General features: G+C 39.0%; 1 protein-coding gene across 1 annotated transcript in view; it reads left to right on the top strand.

Annotated features, from left to right (window-relative positions):
- The first annotated feature begins 252 nt into the window (after positions 1-252).
- The window catches only part of ttll7 (tubulin tyrosine ligase-like family, member 7), a 130,167-nt gene continuing 111,563 nt past the window's right edge, over positions 253-18,856 (top strand). The window contains exons 1-3 of the mRNA XM_041790584.1: positions 253-340; positions 14,328-14,734; positions 15,149-15,280. Of these exons, the coding sequence (XP_041646518.1) occupies positions 14,710-14,734; positions 15,149-15,280 (157 nt within the window). The 5' untranslated portion in view covers positions 253-340; positions 14,328-14,709. The remainder of the gene's footprint in view (positions 341-14,327; positions 14,735-15,148; positions 15,281-18,856) is intronic.

The following is an 18,856-nucleotide window of genomic DNA, read 5'->3' as shown; positions in this document are numbered from 1 at the left end:
TAGACCCTTAAGAAAACAAAACGTCACCTAAGTATCAGATTCAGAATGCAAACTTCAGCACTTCTATCAGGTCTCCCCCCTCCACACAAAGCAAATGGTTCAGCCCATGGATTCGCTCCAGCACTCGTAGCTCACAAACGGTCTAAAAGACACAGATTTTTGTGTTTCTGTTAACGTCATTATCCAGTAGTTACAGCATTACACGCCAAAATCACATTGATCACTTGCTTGCCTTCCGCGACTGGACTGTTCCTCTAAAGGGACTCCATTGTCTCTCTGTATGAGTCGTCCGGATGACACCAGCAGAAGAGCTGCACTGCCAGTGCCTGGAATAAATAAGGTAACGTTAACGGGCCACCTCGATTTCTTCTGTCCATCCTCAGCAAGGTAGTAAAGCTAAGCTAGCTATTGAGTAGCGCAGGTCATTGTGTTTTCCTTTGATTTATTGGACGTTATCTCATTCGGGGATTTGTGTGCATTTAGAAGGAACGAATAAAGAAAACGCCCTTGGCACTTAAACGTTGCTGTACGTTTTAATCTATGGCAGCAAGTCAAAGGAAGAACAACGTTGCAAGATTGTTTCCCTGTCTGATCCTTACACCTGACCTATGCAAGTGGCTAGCAACCAAACGCTAGCTCATGCTTGCTAGCAAGTAAATCATTGCACAGAAACACCTGCTTTGGATGTGGGAGTTTTAATTTGTGACCACAGCCAATTTCCTGAAAACCCCGGTTATTCAAGATATTGCAGGCGAGACTAAAGATGACCATTTTGCGTTAATCCTGAAATTCAGAGAAGATCAGCGTAAAAGGATGGCCTGCTATCTTGCCAGTGATCTGGAAGATACCATATTAACTGCTATACTGTGACAGTAAAAGGGTCCCCTCGCTGCTTGGTAGCATAGCATCTTAGCTCAGGCTAGCATTGCAAACAGTCTAAAGAAAAAAGACTTAGCACGGAAGCTTAAGGATGTGGATGCTCACAGCATGGTTACTTACATAAGGGTTTGTGGTGTAAGATAAGCCATGTGATTTAGTGTGGTCTGTTAGTTGTCCAGTGTGCCACTTAAGAGACCACATGCTGTTAGAGCACCCTGGTCATCCCTAGTCCCGACAGAGCAGATGGATTACATAATAATAACAGCAACATATGAGTTATGTTGGCATCCTGCCTACTAGACACTTCCCAGAGATAATGCTATTAAGGATAATGTGATATAATTAATCTTTGATTTTCATGTGGACTGGCATACTGAAGTTTTTAGGTAGGTACAGGGTTTTTGTTGCTCCTACAATATCTTAGCAATAATCTTGTGTGCATATAATACACATTTAAAGCCTCAGGATATCAGAACTACTGATTAAAATGAATTTTCAGTCCAAAGACTGGACATCGGTGTTCTTCCACTGTTTTTATAATACAATACCACTTGTTTAACACATTTGTTCAAATAACTAAATACCTTGGGGAAGTTAACCTAACATCTGCTAACAAGTGGAGTCAGCAGATAGCTTACTTTGTCTAATTGATTTCCACTCTGGCCTTTTCTTTGTAAAGATATTGAGTTTTGCCTTATCAGCAGACTCTTGCTAGGTTTTCTGACTGTCAGTTCCTGGCATTGAAATAATCAGACAGGTAAGGTGAGAATTAAAAGCATAATTCATAACCTCATACAAGTGCAGCCACACTGTAAAATGAGCATGAGGTTAGGAATATGAGGTAGACAATATAGCTAAAAAAGTTGATAAGGCAGAAATTGTCTCCGGTAGAAATATACAGTGCTTAACAAATTTATTAGACCACCCTAACCCTAACCAAAGTAAGGTTTATGCCACAGCTGCCCTAAATTAACAGCATTGGTAATTACCAAAATCATTTTTTATGTTTCTGCAATGGTTAATACACCAATATGTAGAAGCTCTTTAACCAAAATGATATATTTAATGCCTAAATATAATTATGACTGTTATCCATGAATTTTCAAATTTACTGATTTACAAAAAAACTGAAAAAATAGTAAAGCACATTAATATTTCTTGATTAATATGTAAAATTATAGGTGTTTACTTGCATTCCTGAACAGAAAAATTTGTTTTAGTGCTTGAATGTTATGCTTGATTAATTTCTGACTTCTCAGAGAAGCCCGGTGAGCCGGCTCAAATTTGGGTGAATTCAGTTTGAAATCCCTCATTCCTGTTCAAAATGGTAAAACGTGGAAAGCTCACTGAAAATGAAAGAGTCCGCATTAAAACACTTCATGATGCTGGATGGTCTTTGAGACATATATGACAGGTGGTCTAATAAATTTGTTAAGCACTGTATATTTCAGTTGGCTCCACCAAAAAAAAGTTGCTTCAACTATTTACGCTGAGCCCCAGAAAAAATGTTGGCTTAATTTAAATCTGTGTGTTCACTTTGTATATACCTTACACAGTTTAAGGAACTTAATATAATGTGTTATATCAACTAGTTAAGCTATCAAAAGTGCACCCTACTTCATAATCTTCTCTGAACATTAATCAACTAAGACTTTTTACAGTACATATTTATTGGTGATAAACTCCCAAATATGTAAATTCTACCTTGTACAACAGTGCAGATTTTTTTGCACACTGCTTATGCACACATTGAAAGAACCACACATTACTAGCTCTGTTTTGTCTTTCAGGAAACAGAACCAAGAAGGGCAATAGACAATATAAATGTTTAATAGCATCTTTAAGGTAGAAGCTGAATTTAACTTGGGACCATTTTGCTTGTATTGCTGTAGCTTCTGATAAAGTTAAGCTAAACATTCGGCTGTTTGTTGTTGTATTTCAGTACCCAGTGGGCTGAAAGCTCCCACACTTGTTCCTCCTCATATCTGGAAGAAAGGCACGAAGCCAGTGTTAGGTCATTGGTTTGAGCTAATTTTAGATCAACAGGCGATTCTAAACCAACAATTTTCCTGTTAGAAAAGATGGCACACTGGTATTTTTTCCAGTAGGGACAATAAAGAAGTGGTTAAAAGATAGTGATAGATGTAAAAATATTTTTTTTCCAAAGCTGGTCTTGTAGGTGTACTGTTGTTTAGACCTTGTGTAAACACTTCTGGTGGCCTCCAGTGTGTTAAAAATGTACAGTGGAAAGAGTTTATCAGACGAGGTCAATTTTGAATCTAAAAATCTTTTGTTTACAAGTGCTATTCAGCCAAGGATGAGTAATAGAGCAACGTGTCTCCATTCTTAGGCAGTGGCTTTGCCCTTTTCAATGGTTATACATACCCTGAGGTCCTGACTCTGCTGTAGTAGCAAAACCGGGGCATACTGCTTTCACGGAAAAAAAAAGGACTTGTGTCTGCAAATCCTGTGCTTTCAGCATTAAATCAGGCTAAGTGGTGATTCCCCAAGCCTCTCTATTGATTCTGTATTTGACATCTGCTTTCAAGAAGTAGTTTCATGTTAGGACAAAAAATAAAACAAACCCCTCAGGGATGTGGTGCTGGTTGTCGAAGGGACTTTTGTAATTGCTGTGACACCTCTAAGCAGTCTGTCACTTAGGTTCAGATTTTCGTTTGGAAGGCTTCTTGCAAAGCTGTTTGTTCAGTCTTTTTGATGTTGCCTTTGAAATAAAAGTGGGTACTTTAGTTTTTGAAGTGCCAGTGAGTTGAATTTCTTGGTAACTATAACAGCTGTTTTTCCTGATATATGTCATACAGAGCTAAGACTGCACATAAATCATAGTTCCTGAAAGAGCAGCACAGTGTTGTGAAATTCAGCATAACAATGGAATGGAAGACAGACATGCATTTTCTGAACATCCAGGAGCTGTATACCACAGAAGGATGCAGCTGAGCAGCATGAAGGGCTGACTCTTTACAATGAAGCCTGTGTGTTAACAGAGGGAAAGTGCATGAGCTCAGCATCCACTGCCATGCTGTCCATTCAGCCTGGCCTTGCGGTAATGGCACTCTGGCTTCCTCTATTGGACTGAAAGAGTAACTGCAGCAGAGGATTAACGATGGATTCTCTATGTAATGGAAAGGATTTAGTTAAGATTGTGTCTTATACTCTTCACTGAGGGATTAATTTTGATGATTCTTGCACTAGAATACATTTGTAAGTAATGCTTTCAGAGTCTTAGTCCTATTCTATGTTGATTCGTTGTGTACACTATCCATGCTGTTTGTATATAAAGGTTGTGCCTTCCTTTTTTCATTAAAACAGGAATTATAAAAGTCCTGAAGCACATGTCACTGACATGTGACAGAATCAACAAGTTCAAAGTTGAAACCTGTGACATCATAACAGTCAAGCTCCCGTCTCTTTATCATTTGATGATTACAGTAAAATAAATCCCTCTTTCATGTGCAGTTCTAACAGAGCAATGCTGTCTCACCAGTATAAATTAGACAAATTAATAGAACATAGTATAACCATTTTTTTGGTTCTTCAATCTATGCGAGGTCAGCTGTTCCTAATTTAGGCTTTGCCTGTGATGCAAAACAGCTAAGTCCGTGTGGGAACAATGGAGGATATACATTTAATCAGATCACCAAGGAAGATAATTTGATTTATATGACCATGATAACTGACAGAAAGCACTTAATATAAACAGAGTTTATATTAAGTAGTTATTCTAAAGTTTCAACAAATTGTTGACAACTAGGAACTGTGCCTCTAAAATATTGCTATTTAACATTATATGGTTGCTAGAGATGCACTGATTGGGAAAATTAGGGCTGATGATGTTTAACATAACAATTTAGCGGATGCCAATACTTACGTTTTTTTTCATCACTTCTAGTATGCCAACATTTTCCCTGGTGTTTTACCATAAAAAAGATCAGAGTTTGTCTGATTTGTCACTTCCTCTGCTCTTGTGAAAAAAATCTCTTCTTTGACTCAGCAGTTGGATATACCAGATTCTAGCATGAAATTGATTGGACACAACAGATAATCATTGCTAACTAAGATCTGTTCATTCCACGTTATGTGTCTGACAGTTGGTGCTTGTAAACAGGGCTGATACTACACTGTTAGAAATTCCCCCTGTTGAAAACGGTTAACAACTAGGGTTGCCAGTAAGTTACTGTAAAATTAACGGTATATTGTTGTTGCTGAAATCTACAGTTTGCTACTGTTTTTATATATACAGCAAAAAGCTGTTATTTTAAACCTTAACAGGAAAATGCTGTTAAAAGGTTAGCAGTTTGTTATCGTTTATTTACACTTTGTCTTGAGAGGTATATTTGCAGATTTTTACTGTGAATTATCGCAAAATACTACACCTTGCTGTGAATTAATTTCCTTCTAGCAAAATTGACAAAATATTTATTTTTCTAAACCTAGTGATTTGATAAATTACTTCTTGCATATCATGTTATAAACACCATATTTTAATTTGATAAACATCCAACTTAAAATGTCAAGACAAATAATAAAACTCCAAATTGTCTCAAACCATGTCTCTTTCTTGAAATTGAACATACAGGTATGTATTAAGTATCACTGCTGTCCTGCCAAAACCTTCTGCAAAAAGGTCAACTTTTCAAGGTTTAACAAAAACTGCCAATTTTTTAATTTGTTTATAATTTATATTGGGTTTTTAATGAGTTTGATTGTTCGTAGGATCATCAAGCTTTCTCATATCATAGAGAATAACTTAAAACTTCAATTCTACCTAAAACACTAAAATAACAAAACAAAAATAAGTTGGTTTAGGCCTGACAACAGCAGTCTGCTTCAAGTGTTGCTGTCTAAGAAGATTGTAACACAAACAATAAATATAAAAAAAATTTTGGCTGTAAAAAAATTTGCATCACTATAAACTTGAGTTTCCCAAAGGCTGCTACAGTACTACATTGATGTCCACAGATCTGGCATGGAAACATTATTAGAGGTACTGTAGGATATCCTGGACTAGAGACATTTTTACTGTACCTCCCTCTGAATTTCATTGCTGGACAGGATTTGTAAGGATTCTGTAAAGGTAAAAAACAACATTAGAACAAAAGCAATAATACATTAAATGAATTATCTGAATTCAATTTTCAGCAACTGTTAAGATCAAGCTAATGTTAGCTGGCAAATAATTGACTCACTCTGTGTGCCTGTGGTGTTTGTGTGTCATGTCAAACTCTAGCTAATGCTAATCTTTCAAATGACCTCAAACTTAGAAAGTGATGGTTTTTGCCTGTTCTAACTAGCAAAGCAGTAAGGCACTCACCTGTTTATTGTTAGGATGGAGTTGGATAACAATGTGATTTATAACTTCACTCTCCTTCCAAGCATGTGCTCTCACCTTCTTGTTCCCAAAATGCAATGCAAACAATACAAGAAATTACTGTTTTATTTCCTTGAAGCAGTAATACAGTAAAATAATGTTATAAACCGTTATTATACAGGGTTGTCCTGTATTTAAACATAATGGGATCTTACGGTTGAAATTTCCTCATAAATTTACAGTAATTCGTTAGAGTGTAGGGATGACTGTTGAAATCAAGTACCAACATACGGCTACCAACACATCTGATACCTACTATACCAAATTACAGGAAAGATTTCGGTGCTTCGTTTCGGTTCCTCACCACCCCAACAGGATCCCTGTCACTCCAAAGGAAAGACACAAAACATGTTACATAAAAAAATTACTGTACGACTGGTTCTTGTACTTAAATGTTCTATTGGCATCTTATCTCTGGTTAATCTACAATACTGAGACAGCTTTTATTCAGTTTAAGCGTCCTTGGGTTTCTTGAAAGGCGCTATATAAATTCAAGATATTATTATTATTATTATTATTCCCACTTTTTTTTTTTTTTTTTTTTTTTTTTTTTAAGATTTTGGGGCTTTTTGTGCCTTTGATGACAGCGGAACTGAACCCAAGCTGACCATGTACATGGGGCACACTTTAAACCACTGGGCCACCTGCGCCCCAGCTGCTGACTTTTAAAATACTTTTTTTTTCTCTTAAAATGTATTGATACAGGCACTGTTAGGCAAGGGTACCTTTTAAAAAGTATCGATTTAGCACCAGTATCAGAAAAAATGATACTCAACCCTAGCCGATATTGGCCCATACCCATATTAAAACTAAGGCTTCAGTAATTGATTCTTTTTGTAGTCGAGTACTCTATCGATTCTTCAGATGATTAATCAATTACTATAATAAGAAATATTGCATTTTTTAATCAGTAACTTTTGCTTTTTTCAAGAGAAGTAGTTCTAGACAAATGAGAAAAGAAGATTGGTCCCTTAAATGAACCACTTCTATATTAAAAATGGGTATTAACAGGTTCTCTAAAGAAAATATATTTTACAAAGCGCAATGAAGTTCTGATGACAATTTACATTTCTTAAATTTACAAGGAAAGGAAGTTAAATAATTACATTTTTTTGGTGCCAACACTTTATTTCTTTCATTGTAGTTTATATTTATTGCCATTTAAGTAAAGGGACACTTAATCATTTTAATATCCTCTACTTTATGCATGAATGTAATATTTCACATTCTAGCAAGAACAGAGTTTCATCATTCACACAGTGGTCTGATGATGTCTAAAAAGGTGAACCTTTAGATTACAGGAACATGGTCTGTTTTTTCAAAGGGTGGTCACTTTTAATTTTTGCACATTTTTATTTGTGAGTTCACCCACCAGAAAAATATGACATTTTAAGACCATCCACTGACATGGAGAACACATTTAAAGGGATAACGCTGCTTCTATCACCTTTTGAATCCTGACTTTATGATGATGAACTTTAACCTATTTAGTCTCTCTCTCAGTCACTGTCTGTGACAATAAGGTGTTTCTGTTTAATCGGTGTCAATTTATTATCAATATAAGTCTTATCAAATCATTCGGGATTCTAAAACATTTTGAAAAATACGCTGCAATCAAGACGTCAGTGCGCTGAATTTAAATAATTTATAATAAAAGATATAACGTGTGCATGCAGAAGAGAGAGAGAGGGGAAAGCACCAAAGCAGGACTTGAATCGTGAAGCCTTACCATGTTCTGTGAAACCATCGGGTCAATCAGAGAAGTTTATGAAATTCCCTAAAGTCTGCAGACACAAACTGAGCGTTTCACACCAGCGAGTCATGCAGCCAGTGTGAGAATTCAGCATGGCCTCTCACTGAGTGTGAGTCAATCAGTGCAGTGCCAGGTGTGTGAGGACTGATTGCCACTGATGAGGGCCAGGTGTGGCAAACTGATTTAAGCACCTGGGCTGCAGCACTCTGTGCTGACTCATTACCTCACCTTCAGAGTTAGTGAGCGCATCTCCTTGTGTTTTCCTGTGTTTTGAGCGAAAGTTAGCACAAACATTACTGACAACTTACCTGAGAATATTACCTGTGAATTAACAGTTGAAGTGGATTAGTGCTGGAGGTCTTTGCCCAGTCCTTTTGTTTAGTTTTCACTGCTCCGGTGACCATAGTGTTTCATGGGAGAAAGCTTTTCTTCCCCCTTAGAGCTTTGTTTCTAATCAGCTGCTAGGCAGCGGTGGTTTTGTTCTCTTTTCTCAGTGTTATTTTAGCTGGGGAGATTCTTAGTTTGGGTTGCTACCAGTTTGGGTTCCCTCCTTCCCTTTCCCAAATATCGCTTGCGATTTTAGTGGCTATCCTTCTGGGATAGCTTTAAAAACCCCCCCCCCGAGTCCGCAATTGTGTCCCACTTCCCGCATTCTGACAGCCAGCGCATAAACTCGGAGATCTGCGTAGGCTCACTGGTGCAGGCATAGTGCCATATCTGCCATGAAGCCATGGCCAGTGGATGCATAAGAACGCAGGAAGTGTGCCTGTAAACATCAACGCATCAACTTCTCTTCCCTCGTGATTTTCAAGCCTCACATCATGCACGTGAAGTTATAGTAACAGCGAAAACAAGTGCATCGTGCCACACAAATAGCCGTCAGTGCGAAACACAGTACGCCATGTGACACACGGCGCGATGTCTAAGCGTACAGCATGGATGTATATGGAGACATAAGTGATTTAAGCGAAGCCTCAAGGCAGATAATTTGCCTTGAGGATTTTTTTTAATTGAATCACTTGGATAATTCGAGGAATCGTTTCAGCCCTAATTTAAACAATGCATCAGTGCATCTCTAGTTGACAATATGATGTTTTTAAACTCCTGTACCTTACCATTAAAATCAAACCATACCTCTTTCAATACTGTTGATACTTGTTTGATACTTCTGCAACAAAAATACAGGTATTAAGCACACAGTACTGAGTAATTACCAAAAATGCAAATGAATTCCTGCCTATCGTCTTAATTGCATAAATATGTTGACAACATTTCTGTACTAAAATGGTTCTAACTTTTTTGTGCAATTTAGACTGTGCTGTCTTTGTGTTGAAAATGTAGACTGAAGGTCTTGAGTTTTTTTTTGTCATGCTTTGGTATTTTTTTATATTCACAGATGCATCGGTTTAACATAACATAAGACGTTGCATTCTTGAGATTCTGATCCGTTTTCACGGTCACATAGTTGAAGTATTACACTGAAAGAAGAGACAATTAATCCTTCAGTATTCATCAGAATGATAAGGATTAATTTTTCTGCTATTGTCTAAGGATTTTGTGTAGACTGTGTTTGGTTGATGTTATATTTGGCTGATATAATTATGTGTGTGTGTTTGCACGTGTTAAGTTGCATTGCATGAGCCTGTCAGATCCCTCCCTGTTCCTAAGGGTTTACATGACACCAAAGGCCCAGTGCCCCTACAGAGACAATATTCCCGACCTCCTGTACAGAAAGCCAGTACTCCACAGGGATGTCGAGGCAGATTGTCATCAGCACAGCTTGGCTCACTTTACCACTTGGTGATGCACACTTCCCCTCCCCCTGTGCTGATCTCTTTCCAGTCTCTGTCCTGCCCAGGATCAATGTTCTGTGTTTACCACAGGCAGAACAGAAGGACGGTAGTGAGGACTACTGAGTGACAGAGTAATGTGATTGGATTGTTTCCTGAGCAGAGAGGCTGATACAGTCAGTGGGGTTTGTACATTTACAGATGCAGCTCTGTGTGTGCGTGTGTGTGGACAGTCAACATTGATGAATAAAAAAAGGTGCCTCAGTTAATGTTCACCACTAGAGGCTACTGTTGATCTCTTTATGAAATGTAAAAGAGGCAAATCGAGCCTCTACTATTTCTACTATTCAGTAGAAAAGCTTGAATAATATTGATCACTTCTGACTTTTTGGATTATGAAGTTATATCTGTTGCTGTAATCCATGAAGTGATACTTGGCTGCAACTTTAGAGATCCAATTCCTGATGGAAGTGGGGGCTGTGTATTTTTCTTTTCAACTATAGAAAGAGGCTGAACAGGAAGACACTTTGCATTTATGAGATTAATATGGCTATCAGCATTACTGCACTAATTGGGATTAATTAAGGACTATTATTAATGCACTTTAAAAAATGCATTTAATATATGCCTTATTGTCACTGCAACACCTCCCTGCAGCCACAGTGAAGTAAAATACTGTAAGTCTCCCACTGCTCCTTAATGTCTCATTTCACTTTAAAAAGCTCAGTGGAAAAGTCAGAAGACATCTGGACCTTGTGTTATAAAATATTTACCCTTTTTATTGTTCCCTTATTTCATTTTCAGTCCATGACAAGTCCCTTTTTCTGTAGGTAAGTTCATTTCATAATTTTCGATCTACCAAAGCCCCTTATGTTCTTTCAAAATTAAATCACCACTGTATCCAAAAAGGAAGTAAATAACCCTTAGTTTAAGGCACTTAAAAATCAAAATTGAGGGGGCGCTGGTGGCCTAGTGGTTTAAGGTGTGCCCCGTGTACATGGACGGCCTGGGTTTGAATCCGGCCTGAAGCCCTTTACCGCATGTCTCTCCCCTGCTCTTGTCCCTATTTCCGACTCTATCCACTGTCCTCCTTTTGTTTATGGTTACACTTTTCTTACAAAGGTAAGAAAAATCTAACAATTTGCAAGAAAAAAATGATTTTTGGATATACATACTCTATATTGCCAAAAATATTCGCTCACTTGCCTTGACTCACATAAGAACTTAAGTGACATTCCATTCTTAATCCACACAAGGTTTAGGTGTGTATTAAGGGAATTTTTGACCATTCTTCCAGAAGCGCATTTGTGAGGTCACACACTGATGTTGGACGAGAAGGCCTGGCTCTAATTCATACCAAAGCTGTTCTATCAGGTTGAGGTCAGGACTCTGTGCAGGCCAGTCAAGTTCATCCACACTAAACTCTCTCATCCATGTCTTTATGGACCTTGCTTTGTGCACTGGTGCACAGTCATGTTGTAACAGGAAGGGGGCATCCCCAAACTGTTCCTACAAAGTTGGGAGCATGGAATTGTCCAAAATCTCTTGGTATGCTGAAGCATTCAGAGTTCCTTTCACTGGAACTAAGGGGCCAAGCCCAGCTCCTGAAAAACACCCCCACACCATAATCCCCCCTCCACCAAACTTTACACTTGGCACAATGCGGTCAGACAAGTACTGTTCTCCTGGCAACCGCCAAACCCAGACTCATCCATCAGAATGCCAGATGGAGAAGCGCGATTCGTCACTCCAGAGAACGCGTCTCCACTGCTCTAGAGTCCAGTGGCAGCGTTCTTTACACCACTGCATCCAACGCTTTCCATTGCACATGGTGATGTATGGCTTTCGTGCAGCTGCTTGGCCATGGAAACCCATTCCATGAAGCTCTCTACACACTGTTCTTGAGCTAATCTGAAGGCCACATGAAGTTTGGAGGTCTGTAGTGATTGACTCTACAGAAAGTTTTTTTTTTTTCTTAAGTTTATTTTTGGGCCTTTTCATGCCTTTATTGGATAGAGGAAGGACAGTGGATAGACTCGGAAACAGGGAAGAGAGTGGGGAGAGACATGCGGTAAAGGGCCACAGGCCAGATTCAAACCCAGGCTGCCTGTGTACACGGGTAGCACCTTAAATCACTTGACCATCTGCGCAGCCGACTCTGCAGAAAGTTAGCATCCGCTGACCCCGCTCCATCATTTTACGTGGCCTACCACTTCGTGGCTGAGTTGCTGTCATTCCCAATCGCTTCCACTTTGTTATAATACCACTGACAGTTGACTGTGGAATATTTAGGAATGAGGAAATTTCACGACTGGCCTTGTTGCACAGGTGGCATCCTATCACAGTACCACGTTGGAATTCACTAAGCTCCTGAGAGCGATCCATTTCACAAATCTTTGTAGAAACAGTCTGTATGCGTAGGTGCTTGATTTTATACACCTGTGGCCATGGAAGTGAATGGAACACCTGATTTCAATTATTTGTATGGGTGAGTGAATACTTTTGGCAATATAGTGTATATTCTATTTTGCAATATGTTGCATTTCCTGTTTACTTTGTGGTCCATTGAGAGAGGATGAGGGTGTTCACCAATCTGTCTATTTGTATCAGTGTTGTCTTAATTGAGAAGGTATATGTGCTCTGATTATGTTCAAGGCTCATGAGCAATCTAAATTACTCGGAACAAATTATATTGGGTAATAAATGATCACCTTTACACAGTACCAACATATAAATTCAAACCTTTGAATAGTGTGGACTTTCTTGTCAGTTTTAATCTCCTTTATTTTTGAAAAAGAGACATATCTTGAGATCATTGCCATACAAAGTCTTTTGGAGAAAAGAACATACAATCTTCACACAAAACACAGAATCCACCACAGTGCCATGCTGCTTTGATGCAGAACAGTTAACCAATAAGTTGCTATGCTTTTAGAAAAAAACGAAATGTGACACAACATCTAAACAATAGCTGATTACCTCTGACATTGTTTTGAAGACACTCTGAGGCCACAGCCAAATAATAACAGGGTTTGGCTGATGACCAGTGTCAGTTTTCCACATTGCTCATAGCCTGGAGCATCCTTTTAACAAACCAGGAAAGATGTCATCTGTCTGAATGAAGTGACCTCTCAGCTGCACAGTGAAACCCAGCTGGCACAAGGATGAGGCACAGTCAGATGCCACAGACCCTTTACTTCCCTGTCATATTAATATTTTACAACAGTTCCATTGAATAGCAATCTGTCCAGTAGACATTGCACAGGTTTGGATGATTTCATTAGCGGTAGTACTGCAGTGTCAGAGCTGTACAGGGCTCTCACTGAGCTGCTCAGCTACACTATATGGGCAAAAAATATTCGGCCACACCTGTTGATTATTGAATCCAGATGTTTCAATCAGACCTGTTACCACAGGTTTGTAAAATCAAGCACCTAGCCATGCAGTCTTCATATTCAGACATTTGTGATACAAAACGGTCATTGTAAAGAGCTTGGTGACTTCAAGCGTGGCACTGTGATGGATGACACCTTGGCAGTAAGGTGATTCATGAAATGTTATCCCTGCTTGATATTCTACAGTCATCTGTAAGTATTATTATTTAAAAGTTGATGTGTTTAGGAACAACAGCAACTCAGCCATAAAGTGAAAGACCACCTAAAATCCCAGAGGGGGTCAACAACTGATAAGTTGCCAATGCTCTGCTGATTCCATAGCTGAAGAGTTCAGAACTTCTGCTGGCAGTGATTTAAGTACAAAAACTGTGCAGAGGGAGCCTCATGGAATGGGTTTCCATGCCTGAGCAGCTGCATGCAAGCTTCACAACACCAAGTCCAATGCCGAGTGTCAGATTGAGTGGTGTCAACAATTTAGTGTATATAGGAGAATATTGCCTATCTGACCTGTGAAGTTTGGTGAAGGAGGGATAATGGTATGGGGCTGTCTTCCAGGGTTTGGGCTTGGCCCCTTATCTTCAGTGAAGGGCAAACTTAGCCTAATGCTTCAGCATACCAAGACATTTGGCAAGACAAGGACTATAAAGACATGGTTTGATGAGTTCAGTGTGGATGAACTCAACTGACCCACACAGAGCCCATGGAGCATCTTTGGGATGAACTGGAACAGAGATTGCGACCCAGGCCTTCTTGTCCAACATCAGTGCCTGACCTCATAAATGCTCAACAGAATGAATGGACGCAGATTCCCACAAAAATACTCTGAAGTTTTGTGGAAAGAGAGCTGCAAAAGGTTGGCCAACTCATATTAAAATACATGTATTGTAATTTATTGGGTTGGTGTCCAAATACTTTTTTTCCATGTAGTGTATGTCAGAGTGACTGATAGAGCCTGTGATAGGCCTGTGCATTTACTGTTTTACATCAAAAGCATGTATGCTTCAGTCACCAAACACACAAACACACACAGAACCACATTGTGTGCTGTAGCCACCCTCTTAGCAGTCAGCTTTCTACTACCACTGTTCTGCTGCCGTAAAATATCCTTTTTCTTCTCTTTACAGGCTTTCCTATCCATCCCTCTGTCCACCCCCTCCCTCCCACTCTCTCCTCTCTTAGGGCTGTAAATAAGCTGGGGCTGTGTGGACCCCTGAGAAGCCCTACCCCTCCCACTCCTCCCCTCCACTGCTACCTCCCTCTATCTCCCCCTGCCCCCTCAGACAGTGCTGCAGCTCTTTATGCTGCTGAGAGGCGCCACAGAGATGCTCAGATGATCCATTGGGCCATCAAAAACTGTATCATTCACCAAGGCCCAGGACAGTGAAGACTAACTAGTGGGAGTGTGAGAGAGCCCCTGGAGGGTGCTGCAAGGACGCTGCAAGGCCCACCTGCCCGCCGAGCCTGGCAGAAAGCTTGGCTTGTCCCTGGACTACAGCAACCCCTGAGATGCCCTCCCCTCCCAATGATGGAGGTGAGTATGAGAGGTCTCACTCCCCCAGGACTGAACGGGTTACTCTTATAGATAGTTAAGTCAGATTGTATGCTTTTTTACACACGGTGTAACACCCCAAAGCACACACACCTGGCCACCTGCTCATATGTTTATCAGCTCTATTTTCTCCTGCTAAGAGCCACACACACACATGCACACAAAAACAGACTCTCACAAACAAATTATGTTTAAAGATAATGATGCATGCAGCTACAACAAACTAGACGCCTAATTTATTTACACCCCAGCCCTATAAACAAACCACAACAAATCCCCTGCAGAAATGAGGGAAATATATTAGAATACTCCAACAACTTCAGTTTTTTTTTCTCCCAGTCTGGAGCACAAGCTGTGACTGTATCTAGTTTTGTTGTATGCTGTCTCCTCCTCCAGAGGATCAAGGAGCGTCCCCCGTGAATGTGCCATCTGTGGGTTCATACCACAGCAGTGGGAAGAGGAAGGTGCACACTAAGAAGAAGAAAGGAATCATCACCGCCAATGTTGCTGGCACCAAATATGAGATTGGTATAGTAACCTTTCAACTATATAACTTAAACCCTTTGAAATTGCATAAGCAAACTAATACATAGAGATGTACATTAAAGATTTAAAAATCAGGCTTAAAAAGGAGCCAAACAAGCAAATACACTTCAGAATTGTTGGATAAAAAGTAACAATAACTTTTGATCCATATTTATTTGAATGGGAAAACTCAGGTAAGATGAAAAGAGGCTTGTTTGAGGTGGGTAAGGACATTATTTTATTGATATTTTTATTAAGGAAGGAGCCTGATAGGTTTTACAGTTGTATGAGGAGTTGTAATTTGTTGTAGCATTAGTGTAAACTCTGGTGATTTTTCCGGAATATTATTTACTTAAGGTGTTTTTACAAGTGCACACAACAGAACTTCTCTTGGTGAGTTGCATGTCTCAACACAAATGGTGGAATTCCTCATCCTGACTGCAGGGCTTGTGTTCTGTGTTCATTTGTCCACGAGACAATGCAAAAAACGTCTCACAATTAGAAATCTTTCCTGGGATGAAAAGGGTTTTTTGTGCATCTTTTTCAATTTGAAAGCTGTGTGTTTATGTACAGTGACTCTAGAGAGTTAAGTTTCTTGCCTGTTAAAAATCAACATTTTTGTGGAAAAAAAACCAAACAAACATGATACATAATTTCAGAACTTTTTCCATCTTTAATATAACCTTTAACATAATGCAGTTCAACTGGAAAAAATCTTCTAGAAGGAACGAATAAAAAAATGAAACCTGCCAAAAATCTGGTTGCATGCATAAATACACACTCCCCTAGAATACTTCATTAAAGCACCTTTTGATTTCTCAGCATTCAGTCTTTTTGGATAGGAGTCTATTAGCGTAACCTATCTCGACTAAAAATCTGTACATATCCCTCGTGCTTTAAGTGGGTAAAATAGTGCCAGTATTCCCCTAAATCAGCTGTTGTCAGTTTCTCACACAATCATGGATCTAATTTAGGGGATATGGACAAAAAAACATACCTCAGTAATTTTTAAGTTTTACAAAATTACAGAAACAGTCACTTGTAAGTCAAATCCACATGATTTAAATGCCAAACATCACACTGGTGAAGCCATTCTTTTGTAGTTTTGGATGTATGCCTCTGGTTGTCTTCAAGCTGAAGTTAAAGTTATTGCCAGCACATACCTGAGGTTTTTTCCCCCCTAAAACTGACTGGTATTTGGTAGTATTTATCATTCCCTACAACATTAGTTCCCAACCTGGGGTGCGGGACCCCCCAGGGGGGCCACTAAAGATCTTAGGGGAGGCGCAAGACTTTGTCTGTTTTGAGGGTGCCAAAATGAGATTTGCAAATATTGATTAAAAACATGATAAAGCAGTTATTAAGTTGATTATACAAAGGTCTTTTGATAAGGAAAGCACACAGGCTTTTTTAGGGTTTTATCAGTGAAACAATTACAATCTATGTTGATTTTTGAAGGCAGTGTGTCACTTTTTCTTCTCTCTTGGGTCCTGGGGGGCTCCGCTTTTCATAGGTACATGTAGGTGGGGGATGCCAGGGAAAAATGGTTTGGAAACACTGCCCTACACCAAAGCTCAAACCGTAGTTCCAACTGGAGAGAAACAGCCCCAAAGCATGATGCTGATTCACCATGACTCACTGTGGTTCTTGTGTTTTTTAACTGTGCAGTGCTGATTTTGTGTCAAACATACCTTCTGGAAAGATGGCCAAAACTGTTCTCCCACAGGCTTTTATGACTTTATGTACATTTCTGCAACATTAAGTCATTTTTTTCTCATGTTTGCATAAAAAATGGCTTACCCCAGTAAATATGAGAAGAACACCATACGCATAGTGGATGTGGGCTCATGCTTTGAGGCTTATTTTCTTTAGCTTAAATTGGAGTTTAACTTAAGCTTGGGGAAAATGAACAGTTCGACATACAAGCAAGTTTAGGCACAAAACATTCAGCTATCTGCTAGAAAGCTGAGGTAAGGAGGGATTTCAACTTTTAGTGTGAAAATAACCAAAAGTATACATCCAGCTATACAAAAGAATGGGTAGAAGAAGATAAAAGTTTTGGACTGGCCAAGCCAGATCCCAGACCTGAAGCCTGCTGAAAATCTGTGGACAGACCTGAAGAGGGCCTTGCACAGGAAATACCTTCATAACCACAGATTTAGAGTCCTTTTGCAAGGAAAAGTGGGTAAATTTTATTGTGTTGACACTCCTACCCAAAGACTGCATTTTGTAATAAAATAAAAAATGTGCCTAAATGAATGGTTTATCTTTTTGTTGCGTATTTATGCTGCCAGGTGTTTGGTTCCATCTTTCTTTTTTTATTCCTCCAAGAGATTTTGGTTGTTTTTGAACAATTATAACTGTTAAAAGTTGTATTAAAGGTCAAAGTTCTGAAATTGTTTATCTTGGCATTATTTTTCACAATTCAAAAATGTGACATTTAACAGGGGCATGCAAAATTTTTAGAGGCACATGTAAAACTATAGGTCAGAAAATTACATAGTGGACTTCACGCTCATTACAGCAGAAAATCCATGTGTTTGTTATGGGTTGCTACGGTATACTTTTGAAGGAACTGTTAAAGATAATTGCTTAAAGGCCATATGATTAACCATGGCATTATTTGTTGCCACATAATGTTTGATGATGTTTCTGTGGAAGTTGTTGGCTTTCTGCGTTGGACTTCCAGCTCCTCAGTGTTGTACAGGAAAAACACCATTTGAGCGAACATAACAGTAGCACTACCAAAAAGCAGCTTATATTGCAGAGGAAGATTTACATTCACTTTGGGACTGCTGAATTTTTTTGGGGGGAATGTTCAAAAAGAAATAGTCTTGAGCCCTGTGACTTTACGAGGTATTTTTCATACCAGCCCCCTAGTAAAATTTTCAAATGAAACCAGAGGGAGCAGGAAATATTCAAGAAAATTCCTCAAAAGCAAGTGAGTGATGATTCAGTTTATATCAAGCCAGTGAGCTTGCGGTGAAGTGATTGTGCTTGTTGTGAAGCTACCTCGTATTTTTTTCTGCCTGTAAGTATACCTACCACTCATTATTTGATACTTTCAACCAAAGCCTTGGACTTTTGCTTTATCTGTGGTCTCAGCATGTCCTTTTAAAATAATTTCTTGCCTCCTGAGCCAACCCCCATTCTGATAGTAAAAGTGTCCTGCTGCAAGGTGCATACAGTGCTTATAAAGAGTATTCATCCCCTTGGATGTTTTACCCTTTAATTGATTTAATAAATCAATTATGGTCAATATAAATTGGCATTTTGACAAAAAAAATCTACATAAAACCTCATTAAAGTAAAAGTGAAAACAGCTTTCTACAAAGTACTGTCAATTAAATAAAAAAACGTTTTAAAAAAAGTGACTGTATAGATATTTACCCCTTTCAAGTCAGTATTTAGTTGATGTACCTTTGGTTGCAATCACAGCACTGAGTCTGTGTGGATAAGTTTCATTCAGCTTGTATATCTGCACACTGCAGTTTAGCTCCATTTTTCTTTGCAAAACTGCTTACACTGTCAGGTTGCACAGGGATCATGTTTGAACAGCCCTTTCCAAGTCCAGTCACA

This window comes from Cheilinus undulatus, linkage group 7 (assembly GCF_018320785.1).
Source record: "Cheilinus undulatus linkage group 7, ASM1832078v1, whole genome shotgun sequence".
In the NCBI taxonomy this organism is placed as follows: domain Eukaryota; kingdom Metazoa; phylum Chordata; class Actinopteri; order Labriformes; family Labridae; genus Cheilinus; species Cheilinus undulatus.
Note: the sequence above shows the minus strand (reverse complement) of the source record. Positions and strands in the feature narration are given on the sequence as shown.